The 22,579-nt window shown below is 41.7% G+C and overlaps 1 protein-coding gene across 1 annotated transcript in view; it reads right to left on the reverse strand.

Moving 5' to 3' along the window:
- LOC121291613 (ephrin type-A receptor 7-like) overlaps positions 1–22,579 on the reverse strand; it is a 630,124-nt gene that overhangs the window by 128,086 nt on the left and 479,459 nt on the right. Inside the window, exon 6 of the mRNA XM_041213056.1 lies at positions 4,043–4,167. Within this exon, the coding sequence (XP_041068990.1) occupies positions 4,043–4,167 (125 nt within the window). The remainder of the gene's footprint in view (positions 1–4,042; positions 4,168–22,579) is intronic.

Consider the following 22,579-nt stretch of genomic DNA (forward strand, 5'->3'; position numbering starts at 1 on the left):
TATACCAATCTGGCTTGGAACTATATCACTGGGTCAAAATCCTGGATCTTCCTCCCTATCAGCACTGTGGGTGTACCTACATCACATGGACTACAGCGGTTCAAGACGGCAGCTCGACATTACCTTCTCAAGGGCAAATAGGGATGGGCAATAAAAATGCCAGCCTAGCCAGCCACACTCATAACCCGAGAATGGATAAAACAAAGCTTATATTAGACTTTTAGATATTTTGATCTATCTGTACTTTAATTATCAATATTTATGTTATTAATGGTACTAAACATTTCATTAAAGAATTCTTGAATAAAGTAGCTGGGAATGCATTTTGCCCTCTGCCGAGGACATTGGTTTCTGTGGTTTGCGCTCCACCAAGTATAATGCTGCAGTCCTACATTTGCATGGGTCAATCCATAAATTTTAGGTCAGCCAAAATTCTACTGCCTGTATCTTATGTTTACCTTTCACCCATGGTCAGGGATCTCGCTGAGCTATATTGGCTCCAGGTCAAAGCATGCCTTGATTTTAAAATTCTCTTCCTTGTTTTAAAGTCTCTCCACGTCCTTGCCCCTCCCTATCTGTGCAATCTCATCCAGCCCCACAATCCTCTGAGATCCCTGTGCTCCTCTAATTCTGGCCTCTTCAGAATTCTCAATTCTAATCACTCCACCCTTGGTGGCTACACGTTGAGTTGCTGCATCCTTAAGTTCTGGAATATTCTCCCTTCACTGCTCTAACTTGCTTTTCTCCATTAAAACATTGCTTAGAATCTACCTCTTTGACAAAAATTTTGGTCATCTGACCCCTTATGTGGCTCCGTGTCATAATTTGTTTTATAATGTTCCTAGGAACCACCTTGGGACATTTTGTATTGTTAATAGGTGCTATATAAATCTAAGCTGTTGTTGCTGGAGTGTGGTCAGGGTGAAGGAGCTTTGACTTCTACCTATCCATGAGCAGAAGCTATGTTCCAGCATCCCTGAATACACAATGGGAGTTTGTGCATGATTTACCATTTGTTTGTCCTACATTAGTGAAGTTATCACTCACTAGAAACCTCCTCTTCTCCTCAGCTAATCCAGTTACGGAGAGGAGCTATCTTGCATCGTGCAGCAGCTTCAGTCATTGTGGAAGGGGCCCAAGAGTGTTGCTCAACCATGCACAGCTGTATACTGCATGCACAGATACTTCAACACTTGTTCTTCCAGATAAACATTAGAGGGGATGCCATTTGTGGGAAATCTTCTTTAAGCAACTGGCCTCTGGAATCTTTATAATGTTGCAAGAAAAAGCAGGTCACTTCCTAGGGAGCAGAAAGATTGCACATTAATCCATCCTAGGTTGATGGATGAAACGCAAAACCAGGATTTAGAAATTTCTCACTGTACGTTTTACATCTGCTCTCCGGATAAGGCATATTTATTTGAACAAAACAGAAGATTGATATTGTGCCTTTCACCACCTCAGGACATCCCAAAGCGCTTTAAAGCTAATAAAACATATTTGAACTTTCGTCATTGTTATCAAGTAGAAAATAACTAAGGAAATTCAAAATAAAACTGAAAGAAAAAGAGTACAATTCTGCAAAGATGAATGGCAGGTCAGGAGATTGGACAGAACATAAAAGAACAGCAAAGAATGGCTAAAGTATTAATAAGGTGGGGGAAATTAGAGTACAAGAGAAAACTAGCTAGAAATATAAATATAAATATAGAAATATATAAAAATATAAAATATATAGTAAGAGCTTCTACAGGTATTTAAAAAGGAAAAGATTAAGTTAAGTGAGCTTTGGTCCTCTAAAGAGTCAGGGTGGGGAATTACTAATGGAAATAAGAAAATGGTGGGTGAATAGAACAGATAATTTGTGCCTGTCTTCACTATAGAGGACACAAATAACATCCCAGAAACAAATGTGCATAAGGAGGTAAAGGGATGGAGGAACTTAAATCAATTCCAATCATCCAGGAAAGGCTACAGAGAAAAAAGCTGACAAGTCCCCAGGTCCTGATGGATTTCATTCTAGAGTCTTAAAAGAAGTAGCTGCTGAGATAGTAAATGTATTTGCTTTAATTTTACATAATTCCCTAGATTCTGGAGTTGTCCCATCAGATTGGAAAAAAAGCAAATGTAACTTCTATTCAGGAAAACAGGGAGACAGAAATCAAGAAACTACGAACCAGTTAGCTGAACATTTATCATAGGGAGGTTGCTGGAATTGACTATTAAGGAGGTTATAGTGGAGCACTTAGAAATTCTCAATGCAATCAAGAAGAGTCAACATTGGTTTTGTGAAAGGGAAATCATGATTGTCTAATTTATTGAGTTCTTTGAGGAAGTAATAAGCAATATGGATAAAGGGGCACCTGTGGATGTGCTGTACCTAGGTTTCCAGAAGGCATTTGACAAGGTGCCAGGTCAAAGGTAGCTATGCAAAATAGGAGCTCATGGTGTAGGGAGTAACATATCAGCATGGATAGAGGATTGGTTAGCCAATCAATAGGCATAAATGGGTCATTTTTGGGTTGGCAAGATGTGATGAGTGGTGTGCCACAGGAATTAGTGCTGGGGCCTCAACTATTTACAATTTATATCAATGACTTGAATGAAAGGACTGAAGGCATGGTTGCTAAATTTGTGGATGATACAAAGTTAAGTTGTGAAGAGGACATAATCTATGACCCTTTGCAGACTCCTTAAGTAAGTGGGCAAATACTTGGGAGATGGAGTATTATGTGGGAAAATGTGAACTTGTCCACTTTGGCAAGAAGAATAAAATGCAGCATACCATTTAAATGGAAAGAGATTGCAGAACTTTTAGGTGCAATGGGGTCTGGGTGTCCTGGTATATGAATCACAGATGCAGCAAGTGATTAAGATGGCAAATGGAATGCTGTTGTTTGTTGCAAGGTGAATGTAATATAAAAGTAGGGATGTTTTGCTACAGATGTACAGGGCATGGGTGAGACCACATCTAGAGTATTGTGTACAGTTTTGGTCTCCTTATTTAGAAAAGGATATAAATGCATTAGAAGCAGTTCAGAGAGGTTCATTTGACTGACATCTGGGATGGGGGTGGTGGTTATCTTACAAAGAAAGGTTGGACAGGTTGGACCTGTATCCACTGGAGTTTAGAAGAGTAAGAGGTGATCTTATTAAAGCATATACGATCCTGATGTGACTTGATAGCGTGGATGTTGAATGGATGTTTCTCCTTGTTGGAGAGAATAGAACAAGGGGACACAGTTTAAAAATAAGGGGTCTCCCATTTAAGACAGAGATGAGAAGAATTTTTTTTCTCAGAAGGAACTTTGGAACTCTCATTCCCAGATAGTGGTAGAGGCAGTGTCATTAAATATTATTAAGGCAGAGGTAGATAGATTCTTGACTAATGAGGGAGTCAAAGGTTATTGGGGGAAGGCAGGAATGTGGAGTTGAGGCCAAAATCAGATCAGCCATGATCTTATTGAATGGTGGAGCAGACTCAAGGGGTCGAATGGCCTATTCCCACTTCTAAATCGTACATTTGTAAATGCGGCAGCCAATTTGCACACAGCAAGATCACATAAATTGCCATGTGCAAATAATCTCTTTTAGTGATGGAATATAAATATTCTCTTTGAATTAACAATGTTGCGGGGTGGAGGGGGAAGTTAAGTGTGTTTGGCACGTGTAATGAAATTGTAAAACCACTTAGTTAGAATTCAGTTAGATGTTTCTTGCACATGGTGCAGAAGGAATTTCCCCTGGGTTTTGCTAATTGACACGCTTGTGTAAGACAGTATCTCAACATTTACAATCCCTCAGTTATAAAATTCAGCAATGCCAATGCGCAACTTGTCACTGACCACATGCCGTTTATGGTTTCCTTTTTAAAGCTGTATCCCCTCCCACCCATTGGGAATCCAAACACAGCAAATAAATCCAACTCAAAGAAAACAATTCTCCTCCTCCTTCCGCCACCCCTTAAATTGATGGAAGGTGGAGCTGGTTTTAAAATTTAAAATGCTTATATTCCCTACTTTCACAGAACAGTGCAAAGCACCTTTTCATAGTATTTGATCTCATATTCAGTGTCGTTGTCGCTGGAGTAGTCCAACTCTTGCCATGCCAAGGTGATACTCTTCTGCTCAACACGCTCTGTCTTGATATCGGTCACCTGTAATATTCCTAGAGATGGGAGCAGAAAAATAAAAGCATCAGCTTCATCAAATGCAAAAGAAAAAAATCTGGCAGGTTAGAAAGCCCTTAATATTTGTAACAATATTTACAAGCAAAATTGCTTTAGGCACATTTGAAATTGCTTCAAAAGGATGAAAATTTTTGATGTTTCAACAGGTAAACTGAATTTGCAGTGGCTGTGAGGTGCCATACTAAATGTGCAAAATTGAATTCTTTTATGATCAAGTGACCAATGAGTGCAACACACAACACTTCCACCCCCTCCCCCTCTCACTCATCTCAATTTTAAATGTTTTTAGGATGTTCAATAATCTCAGCAGATTTATAGACTAGCTGTTGAGCCATTAATATTCATGCTTCGATCTTGCTCTTCAGTAAGTAAAGCAAAACATGCCATCCAATACTGCAGTATTATCACAGAACATTTGTGGTACAAAATTGCTATAAAGTGTTGCACATTTGCAAGTGGTTGCACACATAACTTTCTAGACTCCATAGTCATCGCTGAGCTAACAGATGGGACTTTACTAGTAACAGGAGCATATATATCTACACCTGTTCCTTACATTCCAGTTTTTCCATCTTTGATCCTGGACTCTTAACTCCCTCCAGTTGTTGCACAGGTTGCAACAGCCTTGCTCAAGTCACTGTTGATTATACAGAGCACCGATATTGTCAGCAGCCTATTTGACCATGGAGGCAACACATCTTCAGCTTACATTCCTGCAGATGCATTTCCTGCATGAGTCACTGGCTAATAATTAGGAACAAAAGTCCTGGATGATTCTATATGCCAGTTCTCTGGCTAGCATTTATCCCTCAGCCGACACCCCCAGAAATGTAGATGAATTGGTCATTGCTCTTTGTGGAAATTTGCTGTGAACAAATTGACTGCTGTGATTGCCTGTAAACAACAATGACTACACTTAAAGAAATAAGGAACTGGCTATGAAACACTTCGAAGGATGCGATTGCTGCTATATGAGTAGAGCCTTTCTATTTCAAACAAGCTTGCTCTGTGTAGCTCGGAATTAAACCACCCAGTGGTCCTTGAGGGGCAGACAGGCTTATATTTATAAGCTAGCATCATATTATACAAAAAGAACTGCATTTTAGCAGCTTACAATGAATCATACATGTTATATCGCTACTTTTAACACAGAAATTACTGTAGTAATATTGAAATAAATATGCACCATAAAAGCTACTATTATGTCTGCAAAAATCAAATAATCATTTTTTTAAACAGAGATTTGGGACTTAAGCGCCGCTGAGCTATGTAGGGTAGACCGTTCCTGTCAAAATTAGATAAATGAGTATTAATTTCTCCTTACAAGGGCAATAAAATCACTATAAACTGACTACATCAAAATTTACCACTGAATCTTTAAGCTATTTGATTTGATTCACCCAAATTGAGATTGTTACCCTGTCAGTACAATGTAGGATAATGAAGATTTAGTTCAACAGTAAAGTTTTACTTTCTATATTAAGAATTTCCATTTCTTGCCTGGGAAACCTGAGCTGCTGCAAGCACATGTGCTAATGTTGTGTTTGAAAAATATTTTCATCCTAGTTTTAACAGTTATATAATTTTAGATGATCAGTTCCTGTGAGAGTGTGTGTGTGTGTGTGTGTGTGCGCGCATGTGGCAGTGCGCGCCTGTGTATGTGTATGTGTACACATGTGTGTGAATGGGCAGCAATGAATGGTGGTGACGGGAGTCTTGCCCACAGACTGCAGAGCCAGTGAGAGCTCTGCACTGCCTATTTTCGGGAAGGCACACCACATTAAGTACTGGTCAGGCACTTAATTAGACAGTGACAGGTCTTTCCCGGGATCAAGGACCCCTGGGGTGGAAGACCTGCCCACCAAGAGCTGTCGGCCAATCAGAGGCAGACAGCTTCATTGATCAGCAGAGCTCCCAAGGAAGCAGTGGCTGCTGCTGATACTACACCCACCTGAGGCTTAGGATCGCCTTGGGCCCAGGCACCCCAGGTGAGTGATGGCGGGAGGAGGTTCGCGGGGGAGATAGAGATTCGGCAGCATGAGCAGCAGATGGCTTTTAACCGGGCCCGCCTTCCCAATGCTGGGTCCCTCAAACTGGTATTGACTGCCTTTGAATGAGGCACCCTCTCTGCAGGAAGCCTGCAAGCAAACATGCCAGGGTTTGCTTTTCAGCAAGGCGGGTCCCCCATCCACTGCTGGGTGAATACCAGCAGCAACAGGATGATGCCCTTAAGTGAGCGGGAAGGCCGTCCATGGGCCTATCGGGAGGTGGCAAGAAGACAGCAGAGTCTCCATGCCATAGGGAGGGCATTAAATTCCACTTGATGCACGGGTGTAAGCACGTGTGCGTGTGAGAGGGAGAGAGAGATGTGTGCGTGTGCGAATGTGTGAGAAAGAGGGGAAGAGTGTAAGGGACAAGCAGATCTTTATTTAAGTTGAGATTAAAGAGAAACAGGTGGCTGAATGAGTATGAAAGTGATTGAAAATTGATGGGATTGCTGTCTCAATGCAGAAATGAAAAGCACCAACTCCAGCTTTTAGGGACATACAGTGGCCTCTTTGGAATGCACCTGGTTGGCACTGAATACTGTTAGACCAACACTCTGCAGTTTTGTTCAATTACTTTTAGAGACTGGGACTTTAGGAGAATTTCATAAAGTTCTACTGATTTGGAAGGATTATTGGTAATTATTCAAAATTAAATATATTCGGTCATCGTGATGACTACTTCAATGAATAGGTTCTAAGTTCTTCCATCTTAATCCCTCTGGCGTACTTTTAGTGTAAATATAATTCACAATTTTTAGAAATAAACCTACAAAAAGTAAACAATGCTGACAAATATAGAAAATCAGTTACACGATCAAAGCCAATGCATGGAAAGAAAGAAAGGAGGAAGGAACGTGCATTTATATAGCACCTTTCACATCCCATGATGTGGATCTGGTCCAGTCTATTCTGCAATATAACCAGTAAAAGTCATGTTGACTCCTGTGGAAACTAGAAATATCATTAGGGTATGAGCAACTTTGTAAATCTAATGATATATGGGTGTGTAATAAAGGGTAAACCAAATGATTAAAATAGAAATCAATAAAGTAGAATGTAAAAACATACTTAATTTAAGCCATAGGCCAGAATTTTACGGTCCCTCTCACTCAGTGGGATATTACAGTCCCGCCAAACTGAATGGAGATTTAAATGGCTCGCTGCATGCGCAGAGAGGAGAAACGCCAGGATGGGACCGTAAAATACGGGCCATAATCATATTGCCCAAAGTTAAAGAACCACAAGCAAAACTTAAAAATTAATCATCATCATTTCAGGGAGGAGGTTCAGGGGATTCTTGTTCATTAAGTGTAATTATAATGGCAAATAACACAAAAGAGATTCCTGTGTTGGGCTGGCTAATTTAGCTCAGTTAGTACTGCTCAAGCCTCCATCAGAAGTTCTTGGTTCAGGCCCCACTCCAGAACCCGAGCACAAAACTAGGCTAATGTTCCAGAACAAAAGAAATAAAAAGGTGCAGTTGAGAGTGACTGCACTTGACATCAAAGCAGCATTTGACTGAGTGTGACACAAATAGTCCTAGCAAAACTGGAGTCAATGGGAATCAGGGGAAAATTCTCCACTGGTTGAAGTCATAGCTAGCACAAAGGAAGATTATTGTCATTGTTGGAGGTCAATCATCTCAGTCATAGGACATTGCTGCAGGAGTTCCTCAGGGTAGCGTCCTAAACCCAGCCATCTTCAGCTGCTTCATCAATGCTTTTCCCCCGCTGTCCATCATAAGGTAAGAAGTGGGGATGCTCGCTGACAAGTGCATAATGTTCAGCGCCATTTGTGATTCCTCATATACTGAAGCAGTCTGTGTGCATATGCAGCAAGACCTGGACAACAATCAGGCTTGAGCTGATAAGTGGCAAGTAACAGTCGTACCAGGCAATGACCATGTCCAAAAAGAGAGGATCCAACCATCTCCCTTTGATGTTCAAAGGCATTACCATCACTGAGTTCCCCAGTATCAACATCCTGGGGATTACCATTGACCAGAAACTGAACAAGACTAGCCATATAAATACTATGGCTACAAGAGCAGGTTAAAGGCTGGGAATTCTGCATGAGTAACTCATCTCCTGACTCCCCGAAGCCTGTCCACCATCTACAAGGCACAAGTCAGGAGTGTGATGGAATACTCCCTACTTACCTGGATGAGTGCAGCTCCAATAACACTCAAGAAGCTTGACACCATCCAGAACAAAGCAGCCCACTTGATTAACACCCCATCTGCCACCTGCAACATTCACTCCCTCTACCACTGACACACAGTGGCATCAGCGTGTACCATCTACAAGGTGCACTGCAGCAACTCACCAAGGCTTCTTCAATAGCTTCTGGCAAACCCATGGCCTCTACCCATAGAAGGACAAGAGCAGCAGATGCATGGGAATACCACCGCCTGTAGGTTACCCTCCAAGCCAGACACCATCCTGACATGACACTATATTGCCGCTCCTTAACTGTTGCTGTGTCAAAACCTTGCAACTCTCTCCCCTGACAACACTCTGGGTGTACTATGAGAAATGGGAGGTATTTCTTTTAATATTTTGGGGGAATATTGTAGTATCCTGTAAAGAAGAGTATGTGTGTGTGTGTGTGTATGAATTATTTAATTAAGCTGGGAAAGGTTACTAGAGACAGATTGTCGGGGTTAAAACATGAAATGGATACAGGTGCTAGGTTTGCATAGTTAGATAAGTTGAGAGTTTGTCTGAATATCAATGGTAAGTCAGAAGTGGCAAGAAACGTGTTTGCATCTTACAGGAGTTACTTAGGTAAACAGAAGTGGGGATATTATATTTTATTGACCTAAAAGCGAAATAGAGACATGGAAGGTTTTATATTTGGAAGGATTTGAGTTTCAAAGAGGCGTGAGAACAATGGGATGAAAGTAGAAAAAGGTATTTTAGAGTTACTGTTAACTGTTAGTTGCTAAGCTGTGGAGCTGGAGCTGAGAGATCTAACAGCTGGAGCTGTAGTTGGAGCTCTGGGCTAGGAGATAATGCAGATTTGAATCAGCCATCCAGTCAAGCCAGAAAAGTCTTGGGCTGCAACAAGCAATTTTGTTCTGGAATTTGGATTTCTACAGCCTCTATTAAAGCTACAGCAGTTTGCCTTGGGTAATATTATTAGATATATAACTCCCTCAATAAGGGAGTGTTGCCTGGATATTACTGTATATATAACTCCCTCTATTTGGAAGTGTTGCCTGGAAGGTTTTGCTTGTGGGTCTGACCAAGTAGAATGTCTTTTTGGGGAAATGTCTTGTAAGACTTAGTTTAACTGTGTAACTGTAATCTTGTGTGTTTAAGTCTCCTTTTATTCTTGTTGATAAAACTTTTAATTAAAAATTTTAAAATCCCAAAAGTGTTACTGGAATTCTTATTGTTGAGATCAATATGTCTTCTTCTCATTTTCAGAATGCAAAAAAAAGGGAATGGCCCAAATGCCAAGTTTCCCTCTGGGTTTTGGTTTGCCCAGCAATTAACATCAGCTGTGGTCATAACCAAGCCACATGGACTGCAGCGGTTCAAGAAAGTGGTTCACCACCACCTTCTCAAGGCCAACTAGGGATGGCAATAAATGCTGGCCTAGACAGCCTCACCCACAGCCTGTGAAAGAATATTAAAAACTTGCATTTTGTAGCACCTTTCATGGCCTTGAGATATCCCAAAGCCTGTTTCAACCATTGAAATGCTTTTGAAATGTAGTAACTGTCCGAGTAAAGGAAATGTAGCATTTGCACACAGCAAGCGGCCTCATCTGTTTCTCCTGTGATGTTCGTTGAGGGATAAATAGTAGCCTGGTCACTTGGGAGACTCTACTGCTCTTCTTTGAAATAATATTGTGTGTGACTTTGGTGTCCAACTGCTAGAGTAGATGTACCTCATTTCAACATCTTAACTGAAAGAAGGTTCTGATAAACATAACGGCCTTGCCATGAATGGAAAGTTCACTGAATTTTTAAAAAGCGCAAACTATATTGGGACAAATTTTAAAAAAGTAAAATCTGGCTGAAAGAGTACTGAAATGTATCAGAAGTGCTTAAAATATGTAAATCCACTTTGCGGATTTGAGACTTAATGTGCTTTGCACTAGTAAAATTTATGGTTCATATTATGCTGTAATTGCTAGCTGATTTTAAATGTAAGAATTGCTAAATGAAGAAAGACAAAGGTCCATTTAGCTCGCCTTTTACCATCCTGGTAGACAGATGGCACAATGATCATGGAGTTGTTGACTAATCATAGCAATTAATCTCTATCAATTAGTCAACACCAGATCCAGACGTGACACACAGAAAATCTTCAGCAGAGGACAGCTTTGACAACCATTGGTTCAAAGTCACTTGTTCCATCTAAACATGCTACACTCACCACATCTCATGCTTCCAATTACTAATATATTGTATCCCAAACTATTACTGAAAGAAATCTAATTTGCATTTGAACAAATCAACACTATCTGCTTTCATCATCTTCGTAGGGAGCTTTTCCACAAATTTATCTTATGTTCACTGGAATATTATTTTTCTAATGCCCGTTGATGAACGTTTTTGCACTTGGACACAAGAGCTACATTATATTTGCTGTACTTGCTTTCATGGGGTGATTTACGTACCCTGAATGATTCTTGAGTTTCATGCACAGTTACGCTTCTCAATAGTCACACAAAGCCCCAGGGCTGTGTAAAGAGCTTGATACCATTCTATTGAACTTTAATATCCACACTGAATCCAATCTGCAGTCAATTATGTTTGGCAGCAAACATTCTCCAGGTTAACCCTTACACCACATGAAGATTTGTCTATGTTCTTCACCATAGCAGAATGTGTGGCTGACGAGAGTTAGTCAAATACAACTTAAAAAAAAATTACATCATGCACAACAACTACCTGTGGGGAGTTGGATTTGTAGGGTTAGCTTGTTGGACCTGGAGGAAATATTTCCGCTCCTCCTGGACCACAAGCAGTGCTGTAAAGGCACTCACCTATTGGAAACAACCCTTCTTGTCTCCCTTTTACCTGTGGGGTTTTGTGAACAATGGGAATCCTGGCAGACATGATTTAAAAATAGTAGCCATGTTAAAATGGAGCCATGTAGCCTGCTTAAAAGGTTTCAATGATTAACCTGTCTCCTAGGAGCGTTTTGGACACCCGCCCCTCCTCCTGGCTTTGCTAAAACCAGAGGTGGGGAGCTTTAAGGCAGGTTGTGGCCTATTTTTGAAATTTGTAACAACTTAACTTTCTGCCCGATGCAAACCGCTTGTTTTCAGTGGTTAAATTTCCCTCCATCTGCCCTATCAAATATCCATCAAACCTCATCATCATTGTAAAGGCCAGTGTATGTCACCACTCAGCCTTCTCGTTTTGCAGCCTGTTCTGTCTGTCCTGGTAGCTTTAGACTGTTCGTTTTGATACCACCTTTGTAAATCTTTTATGTGGCTTCTGGAGTGCCCCATATCTTTTTTATAATATGGGTTCCAGAGCTCTGCATACTTAGAAGAGTTAGCAGCTCTGATCATTTGTTCAGTGTACATTATTTAAGAAAAAAAATTGCACAGATAGAGGTGTATGCAGTGAAAAGAATTTGAGAAGGCTCGATACTTCACTCTCCATAGGCCTAGTCTTGCACATTTAACACTCCTCACACCTTGATATGAGCAGCAGAGTTCCAGAGTGGGCATGAGAGCAGTACACATAGTGCCCTATTCAGAGCTCAATTTGAAGGAGACGCTATCACTCCAGTAGTAAAATTAAACCAGGCAATGTGATTATAATTTTTCCATTGCAATACAAGTTACTTTCTAATCTGATAAAAAAAAGGGCCAGCAATCCACCTTCCATGCCAAAGGACAGACATTTACTGAGATGCACAGGTATGTTCTCGATCTTCCAGTGTTGTCTCCCTCTGTGGACTTTACCCCATGCTTCTCTTGACAACACAGCAGAACTTAGAAAGTGTACAGGGTGCGTGGGAGGAAGAACTACAGGGGGCAACCTCTTTCATTTGTCTTGGGCCACTGCTAGGTGACTGCAAAGTATCAATGTATCATGTTACAGCATGCCTCCCGCAGTTTAAATCTTCAAGGTTTATGTTTATTGCTGACCTGTTAAACTGCCTTTGGATTGAAACTATAATCCAAGCACAATGGGAAGTTATTTCATGTTGGTTTGATGCACCCAAAGAGTGTAAAATGAATTAAAAAGTGAGTGAGTGACAATTAACCCATTAGACACAAAGCTCTCTCAGTGACACTTAATCACAATCCATTTCACTTCAGAGATAATAACTGAAGTCAACTCTGCATCTTAGAATGGACAAACATCTGTACGGCAGCTGCACATGCAATTGGTTTTGTAGCACACTTAAGGACGTCATGCTAGTAGCTGACCAGGTGGTTTATAGCTTAGCATTGCAGAAAAATACAGAAAATATAACTGAAACACCAGGGGCTCTATGAGAAGGAAACACGGGGCATCAAGAGACAGAAAGTGTCTTTTATGGAGATAATATTGAAAACTACAATCAGAAAATTAATTTACATTTTTTTAAGTGACAATTTGCTGCTGCAAAAAGAAAATCAAGTGCATAATATTTGATCAACAGTTTCAGCATTTGATAGAATATTTAATTATATAACCAAGCAGTTGACGCAGCATTGCAAATTGATAACACTTCATATTCTGAGGAATGAGCAATCGCACTTCATCAGACACTTTGCCAGCACTGTAACTTCACTTCGAACTTCAACCACTTCATAGAATGGCTACAGTAAAGGAGGCAGCCAGTTGGCCCACCGTGTTGATGCTGGCACTCTGCAAGAGCACTCCCCCTGCTTTTTCTCTATAGCCCTGCACAATTTTTTTTCAGCCAATGATCCATTTCCCTTTTGAGTACTGTGAATGAACCTGCCTCCACCACGTTCTCAGGCAGTGCACTCAATCCTAATTACTCACTGTGCAAAATAGTTTCTCATGTCGCCATTGCTTCTTTTGCCAATGACCTTTAATCTGTGCCCTCTGGTTCTTGATCCTTCTACCAACGGGAACAATTTTTCCCTTTCCCACTGTCCAAGTCCCTCATGATTTTGAATATCTTCATCAAATCTCCTCTTAATCTTCAAGGAGAACAGTCCCAACTACTCCAACCTTTCTATGTAACTGAAGTTCCTCATCCTTGGAACCATTTTCCTGAATATTTCCTGCAACTTTTCATAACATCAACTGGAAGGACAGCTTTATGCTAAAGTGTCCAAGGAAATATCTTGAGAATGCTGTCAAAACCTATTTTCTCAAATTACTGTTAGCCTTTAGAGTGATCCTCAACAATGTTTCATGCATAAACTTGGAGCTACTAAAAATCATTAAATTGTTCAGCCAATGGCAAAAATTAACAGAGTATTGCACACTCTTCTGTCTGCAGAGATCCAACTGGTCCATGCTGATGTTTATGAGGAACATGAGACTTCATCTAACCATGTCAGCATACCTTTCTATTGTGGGGCACTTTGTTAGAGCTGTGGGAGAGGGTTTAAACTAATTTAGCAGGGAGATGGGAACCAGAGCGCAACATTAGATAACCAAAAGCACTACAGTAAGAAATAGCAAGATATTAGGTAGGGTCAAGCTAAGAGAAAATACAATAATATTCAACTTAAGTTTATAGCGCATGTATGTAAACGTATGGAATGTGATAAATTAGGTTGATGAGCTGCAGGTGCAGATACACATGGAAATGTGATGTTCTGGTGACAGCAAAGACCTGGCTGGAAAAGGGGCAGGACTGATGTTGTAGTGTGGCCTTGTCGCCTATTTGTAATAGAGATGATCTGCAGACAACGTTCTAAGTGGAAACATTAGGTTTATTTATAATACAGCCAGCAGCAACGACACATGTGCTTCCAAATCCTTCTCTATCTCTACACTGACTGTGGAGTTAGCCTATGCTGCTAACACATTGGTTTACACAGATCATGTGATTTTACATTACAGGACTATTCTTAAAGGTACAGTCCAACATTGAACAAAACCATAATTACATTCCTCCCCCTTTAACTTTGCTGTACATTTTGTATTTACAAGTTTATTTATCTCATGGACATTATATTTACACAGATCATGAAAATTACAAGTTCATTCTTTCAGGTGGTTTCCTGATTCATGTGGAATGTCACAGCTCCACAACTTCAGATTCTTTTTCAGGAACCACATTCTCCGGAACTGCATGGACATCAGGTACCTCAGTGAGCACTTGCAGTTCGGTGTCGTTTACTCTGATAGAGACATCAGACATGTCTATCCTCGGCTGAGCATCTTCAACAGGAAACACTGGTTCAAGTAATGATTACAGGCGGAACCATATCTTGTTGTGGTATTTCTTTTTTCCTTAAATAGTCCACATGCTTATGGGTGATCCAGCCTTCCACTTCCATGTGGCATGGTAATGATCCGGTCACTGAACTTACTTTACCTGGTAACTACCTCAGTCCTCCGCCGAAATTTTTCACATTTACTGCTTCTCCAACAGTAAATTGTCTCTTACGACTACGCAGCTTTATGGTTTCCTTGACTCTTCTCCAACTTTCCCTCCAAATTCAGAAATACTAGGCTCAGTCTTGTCCTAAGACGGTGTCTCATCAACAATTCTGTAGGTGTGGCTCTTGTCGTCGGGTGGGGGGGATCATTCTGTTGTGAAAAATTATGCAAGCTTGGTCTCCAACGAATCACCTATTAGTTTCTTCATGCCCGTCTTAAAAGTCTGAACTGTCATTTCCGCCAGTCTGTTTGATGACAGGTAGTATAGTGCAGTCTTCACATGGGTGATAAATTGTTGGAACTCAGCACTCATGAGTGCAGTGCCATTATTAGATACAACTACCTCTGGTAGTCCGTGGATGGCGAAGGTCTGGTGGAGTTTCTCTTTTGTAGCACCCAACGTTGGTGACTTCACCTCATAAGCATCTAACCACTTGGAACAGGCATCTATAACCAGCAGAAACATGGTTCCAAGGAAGGGCCTGACATAGTCCCTGTATTACCGCACCCAAGATCTACCAGGCCACTCTCATGAGTGCAATGGAGCTGCCACCGGCAATGTTTGCAGCTGCTGACATTGCACACAGTGCTCTACCACATTTTCAATGTTGCCATCCATCCCTGGCCACCATAGGTAGCTGCATGCTATGGTCTTCATTCAGGCGATCCCTGGATGGGCACTGTGTAGTTCGACTAAAAGTGGCTCCCTTCCTTTTGGAGGAACTATTATTTGTGCACCCCACAATAGATGCCATCCTGACTGCTCACTTCATGTCTTTGGTTGAAGAACAGTTTCATTTCATCAGACACTGGCTCCTGGGACCAACCATGTAATACTTGTTCTTGCACTCGGGATAGGACTGAGTACTGACTCATGCAATCTCGCATCTGTCTGGCACATGCTGGTGAGGAATCTAGAAAATTCAACAATAAAACGAGTTCCTGTGGAACTGGGATGTGTTCGTCATTCTCTAGTAAAGGCAGGCAACTCAGGGCATCGGCATGTGCGATGCGAATGTTAGGCCAACATACAAAGGTGTATTCATAAGCTGCCAAAATTAGGGCCCATTGTTGTATTATTGCTGGGGCTATCGGTGATATAGCCTTTTCCTTGCTAAACAAACTCAATAGTGGTTTGTGGTCTGATACAATTGTGAAATGCCGGCCCTGCACATGTTGCTGAAACATTTTTACAACAAAAATGATCGACAGGCCTTCTTTTTCAATCTGACAATATCCTTTTTCAGCTGTGGTAAGCATCCTCGATACACAGCCTATTGGCTGCTCTCTGCCATCGTCCATTCTATGAGATAGTACTATTCCCACTCTATAAGGAGATACATCGCACCAAGTCTTTCACCTGGTCATAATGCACTAGCAGATTGGATGATTGTAACAGCTGTTTCACTTTCATGAAAGCTTCTTTTTGAAATCTCACTGGCCCATCAAGGTTGATTTCTCTTAACCAGTTTTGCTCTAGAAGGCTTGGTCCTATGCCTCTCAATACCATCACTGGTAGCTGTGCCAATTGGTTTCTATAATGGACAGTTACTCTACTGTTACCTTTTACTTGGATTCTTTGCCTGTGTATGTTTTCAACTTGGCAGATGTTTGTTCCAAACTTAATTGGTTACCATTTTTTAAATATCTGAAAGTGTGTTCTCCAATTACAGTAGTGGAAGTTCCCATGTCTGTTTCCATTTTTACTGGTTTACCATTCACTTGTACTGTAACAAATATTGGCTCTGTCTTCCTAACTTTTAAGTAAACAATGAATAAATGTCAGAGATTGTTGTTTCAGGCTCTTCTATGCTGTAGGTTTTATTGGGCTTCTTTTGTTGTTTGCAAACCTGTTTAAATCTCTCTTTGCACTGTCTCAATATATGCCCACTTCTGTGACAAAAGTAACATTCTACTTCTTTAAATTGCCAAACGCTAAAAGACTGATTGTTTCCACATCGTTTAAAGTTGTTCTTCAATTTAGCTGCTAAATTATTTCTTCTTTTTCGGTTTCCCACTTTGCGGCAGAGTCTCCACTTTATCACACCACTTTCGGCGACTGTTCCTGCCCAATTTGGAGGACGGTGCCATTTTGCACCCCTTGTATTGCTTGTGAATCTCTTACAGTGCTTTCCATGGCCAGCGTTATTTCTAACGCCTTCTTAAAATCCAGATTCACTTCAGCCAGCAATCTTCTCTGAATGTGTCTTCTTTCACACCACACACTAAACGATCTAAGCATGTCGTTCAGAGTCTCACCTAACTCGCAATGTTCTTTTGGTTGCTTCAAATTCGGCATGTAGCTAGAAATCGTCTCACCCAGGGCTTTATTTTGCAGATTGAACTGAAAGCTCTGCATTGTGACTGAGGGCTTGGGTTGAAAATGTCCCTTCATGAGGTCCACTAATTCTCCGAAATTCTTTGAATCTGAGGCACGGGGTGCCATCAAACTTCAAATCAAACTGAAGATCTTGCTCCCACAAGTACTGAAGAGAATTGCTCGCCTCTTTTCTTCCCCTTGAAAGAAGAACATAAGGCGTTCTATACACTGAGACCAATCGTCTGTGGCTGGCTCAAAGGGATCAATTCTACCAAATTGCAGCATTTTGGGTGAGTATATCTTCTGTTATTTTAGATGAACATTGATACTCACAATCGCTGGGCAAGGTACAGTACTGATTCCAATTTATCTTGATTTATTCTCATCACCAGTTTGTTGTAGTGTGGCCTTGTTGTCTATTTGTAATAGAGTTGATCCGCAGATAACTTTCTAAGTGGAAAATTAGGTTTATTTACAATACAGCCAGAAGCAACTACACGTGTGCTTTCAATTCCATCTCTATCTCTACACTGACTGTGGAGGTAGCCTGCGCTGCTAACACATTGGTTTACACAGATCATATGATCTTACATCACAGGGCCATTCTTAAAGGTACAGTCCAACATTTAACAAAGCTATAATTACTACAACTGAATACTAAATATACCTGGATACAAGGTATTCAGGAAAGGCTAGAAAGGAGGTGTGACATACGGCCACAGCACAGAATAGAGTCATTCTATAAACATATGAAATAGATGGAAAACAGCCCAAGTTGCTACTAAAAATATACCTATAATGCAAACAACCTGTCCACAATTACAACACAAAGAAACCAAAATGTCAGTAAATGTAGCTCTTAAAAATCAACTGGGCTGCACAAGATAGTCAGCACAGGCGGTTGTTTTATGTGGAAAGGTTGGACAGGTTGGGCCTGCATCCATTGGAGTTTAGAAGAATGAGAGGTGAACTTGTTGAAACATTTAAGATTCTGAGGGGGCTTGACAGGATGGATGCTGAAAGGATATTTCATAGAATCGTAGAAAGAGGCCACCCGGCCCATCGTGCCTGTGCCGGCTGAAAAACGAGCTCCCCAGCTTAATCCCACTTCCCAGCATTTGGTCCGGAGCCCATTGAGACAACGCTGGCTCTCGGCAAGAGCAGTTTAGCTCCTCCTACTTCTCTGCCCTTTCCGCAACCCTGTTTTTTCCTTTCCTCTTCAAGGGACTGTCAAATTCCCTTTTGAAAGGCACAACTGAATCTGCCTTCACTACCCTTGTAGGCAGTGCATTCCAGGTTGTATCCACTCGCTGCATTAAAAAGATGTTCTACATGTCTTTATTACTTTCAACTATGTGCACTCTTGTTCTATATTTATAAAGCCCAGGATCCCAAATACCTTTTTGACCCCTTTCTCAGCCTGCCCTGCAACCTTCAATGGTTTGTACACATATACCCATGGTCTCGCTGTTCCTGCACCCCCTTTAGAAGTTATATTTTGTTACGGCATTTGAGATGCATATCCAGGCGCCTTTTAAATGAGTTGAGAGTTTCTGCCTCTACCATCCTTTCAGGCAGTGATTTCCAGACCCCGACTGCCCTCTGGGTGACTATCCTCATCTCCCCTCTAATCCTTCTACCAATCAATTTAAATCTACGCCCCCTAGTCACTGACCTCTCTGCTACAGTAAATAGGCCCTTCCCATCCGCTCTATCCAGGCCTCTCACAATTTTGCACTTCTCAATCGAATCTCCTCTCAGCCTCCTCTGTCTGCAAGGAAAACAACCCATCCTATCTAATCTATTGTCATAGCTGCATTTTTTGCGTCCTAGCATCATCCTTGTAAATCTCCCTTGTACCCTCTCTAATGTAATGAGGTAACCAGAACTGAACTTAATATTCAAGTTGTGGCCTAACTAATGATTTACACAGTTCCAGCATAGCCTCCCTGCTCTTAAATTCTGTGTCTCGACTAAAAACTAAAAAAGGGAGGGTTCAATATACCTTTTGAACTACCTTATTGACCGGTCCTGCTAAAGGGATCCATGAACATTCAATCCAAAGTCCCTCACTTCCTCTACACCTCTTGTGTATTATTTTCTTTGTTTGACATCCCCAAATGCATCACCTCACACTTCTAGGTTGAATTCCATTTTCCACTTTTCTGCCCATCTGACCAGTTCATTGATATCTTCCTGCAGCCAACAGCTATCCTCCTAGTTATTACCCATAAGGCCAATTTTTGTGTCATCTGCAAACTTCTTGTTCATGCCCCCTACATTTACATCCAAATCGTTAATACATAATCACAAAAATCAGGGGAGCTAGTACTGAGCCCCGCAGGAACCCACTGTAATCAGCCTTCCTGTTGCAAAAACACCCATCAACACTTACTCTTTGTTTCCTGCCACTGAGCCAATTTTGTATCCAGCTTGCTACACTCCCCTGGAACCCATGGGCTTTCATTTTTTTTAAACAGTCTGCTATGTGGGCCCTTGTCAAAAGCCTTGCTAAAATCCATGTTTCCCCTTGACAAGAGCTAGAGCTGGGGGATACAGTTTAAAAATAAGAGGTAGCCCATCTAGGTTGGAAATTAGATTTATTTTTCTCTTAAGAGGTATGTGAGTCTTTGGAACTCTCTTCCCAAGAGAGAAGTGGAGGCCGGGTCAATGAACATTTTTAAGACAGAGGTGGATAGATTCTTGACTAACAATGGAATCAAAGGTTATCAAGGGTAGGAGGGAATGTGGGGTTGAGGCCACAATCAGATCAGCCATGATTTTATTGAATTGCAGAACAGGCTTCTGGGGCTCAGTGGCCTGCTCCTGCTCCTAATTTATATGTTCGCATGCACTGGAATAGCACTGGTATGAGAAAAAGCTAGCATGGAAGGACTACCTGCTAAAACCAAAGAATTTTAACGCAATGCCAACAAAATGCTTTTGTGGATTCATCTTAACTGTAATAACTTGATGGAGACTTGATGTTTGGTGAAGAAAAGGCTAAACTTTATTTAGGAGACATGTAGAGGTGCTTGCACGCTAGATGTGATCTCTCTGTCAGAAGCCCCACACCCAGGATTACCTGCGCAATAAGCTTATTGGTCAAAGCTCCGTAATCACATTACACAATGAGTGATTGACTGGAGGGAGGGACAATAGATCTAGTTACTACATTAACCCTCAGAAAACCTTGCCAAGCTGTTTAATTAAAAAAAATGAGGAAGTGCAGAGGCAAAAAGACTTTGCTTCATTTTCCCACCAATTCAGTCTTTGCTGATCTTTAAAAAAAAGGTTCTACTCATCTTGGTGCAGCAATAATGGAAACAATTTCAGATCGTGTACAAAGGGAGCATATAGCAATATGTGGAATGGGCTACTTGAAGTGTTTACAATGCCATTTAACTAAAGGCGGTGGACATGCTAGTCGGCTGTTATAAACCATTACTGGAGATCACAAACCACACGTTCCCTATATTATTTCAATATACACACTGAATTTGTTCCTAATGAAGTGACTTTCTGCTCACTGACTAAAGGCATCTCAAAATACAGGTGAGACTGAAACAGAATTGTAACAGCACAGAAGGAGATAATTTGGTCCATCTTGCTAATGACCCACTTGTCAGAGGAAACAGAGAGCTGGATTTTATGCTGAAGGTGGGCTCTCTGTGCCCCAGCGTAAATGTTGGGACCGAGCCCACCTCCACTTAGCCGACTTGCCCTGCTTTAATTTTTCAACCAGTTACCCTTTAACTAGTATGAGGTGGGACTACTGTCTATTTCCAGGATGTCCCGCCTCACAGAGCTTCTGGCCAATCGGAGGCTGGCAGCTCAGCTCAGCACACCAGCAGTGCCACCAGAAACGATGGCCACTGTTGGTGTTTCAGGTAGGCCAAGGAGTGGTCTTGGACATTCAGGCAACTCAGATCCCAGGCTTGCAGGCCCCGAAGAGGGGATGTGAAGGGGGTTGGTGGGGGAAGCTGAACAGAGAAGTGGTGGGGGTGGGGGTTGTTGTTGGTATGCAAAACTGTGTGGGGAGGAGAGGGGAGGGCCTTCAATTGACATAGCGGACCCAGGAAGTCAGGACCTCCCCACACCCTCCCCCTCCCCACCACCCTCCTTTCACTGACCAGTAGCCTGCACAGTTAAACCTTTCGGGCTAAATACTGGATTCAGGCCTCCCTCACCACCCATTATTTCGGAATGCCAGCGAGATGAGTCCCATAATTGGGTATTAGTTGTCCACTTAAGAACATCAATTGAGCCACAGTTGGGCGACCAACCTGACGCCTCCCCAGCCACTTGTAAAATCATGGATGGGGTGTGGGGGTGGGTGGACTGTTGGCAGGTACACCACAGGTTGCACAGCACCCTAATTTACAGGCCTACCCACCTCTTTTGCTGTCTGTGGTTGGCCCATAAAATTCAACCCAGTGAATTCCTATTTGCCACTTAACCTTGGGCACCTCTACTAAATCTTGCCTTAACTGGCTCTGCTCTAAGGAGAACAATTCCAGCTTCTCCAATCTCTCCACACAACTGAAGTCCCCCATTACATATTGGTAAACCTTCTCTGCACCCTCTGCGAGGCCTCAATATCCTGCCTAAAATGTGCTGAGATTATTAACTCCAAGTGCTGGAATAATGTCCTGTTGGAGCTGGATTGACAAGTTTTGGCAAATCTCTGGGCTGGAATAATTATAAAGGGCAGAGACCATAATCGTTCCTTAGATGTGGGGGAAATGTATGTTCCCTAATGCGAAAGTGAGTATTTTTAAACAATGAAGTTATCAATTTTGGGAGCTGTTCAATTAGTGATTCAAAACATTTGTGGCTGCCTCTCTCCTCTTCCTCTCACCCCAACTCAAAGGTCACTAAGGCAGACTGGATCTCTGAATCTTCCTGCACTATCTAAGGATTCGAGAACTGCATTAGACAGAATATTCACACGGCACGCGCACATGTGTAAAAATGGCAGTTAAACCAGGGTGACCAACCATCCCTTATTTTACAGGATTGTCCCGATCAGAGTCCACTGTCCCATGTCCCAGGTGCCAGGATGCCGCTTGTCCCATAATTCAGTAACCAAAAGATGGTAACCTTAAATTTTGCACACATGCAGTACCCACTCTCCTCCTGTTTGTCCTCTCTCACAGCTCTAGCATAACCTCCTGCTCTCACAGTTCTGACAACACACACCCCACCCCATATGGACCCCTGTGGCAAGCTGTCCCTCAATTTTCTCCACGAGAGCTGCTCACCCTGAGTTAAACACTCATGACAAGGTTAAAGACAACAGGAAGAGTTTGTCCAACCAACCCTTGAGATACAGCAAAGTGTCTGCAATGATCTGAAAGTTGCAACTGCGCAGGCAAAAATGGAGCCAAATTGTTTGCACAATGACACTTCCCTTTAATATCAGCCTTTGATGTTATGGTTATCACTTAATTCTACTGGCTATCTAACATCAA

The sequence above is a fragment of the Carcharodon carcharias genome, chromosome 19 (assembly GCF_017639515.1).
Source record: "Carcharodon carcharias isolate sCarCar2 chromosome 19, sCarCar2.pri, whole genome shotgun sequence".
In the NCBI taxonomy this organism is placed as follows: domain Eukaryota; kingdom Metazoa; phylum Chordata; class Chondrichthyes; order Lamniformes; family Lamnidae; genus Carcharodon; species Carcharodon carcharias.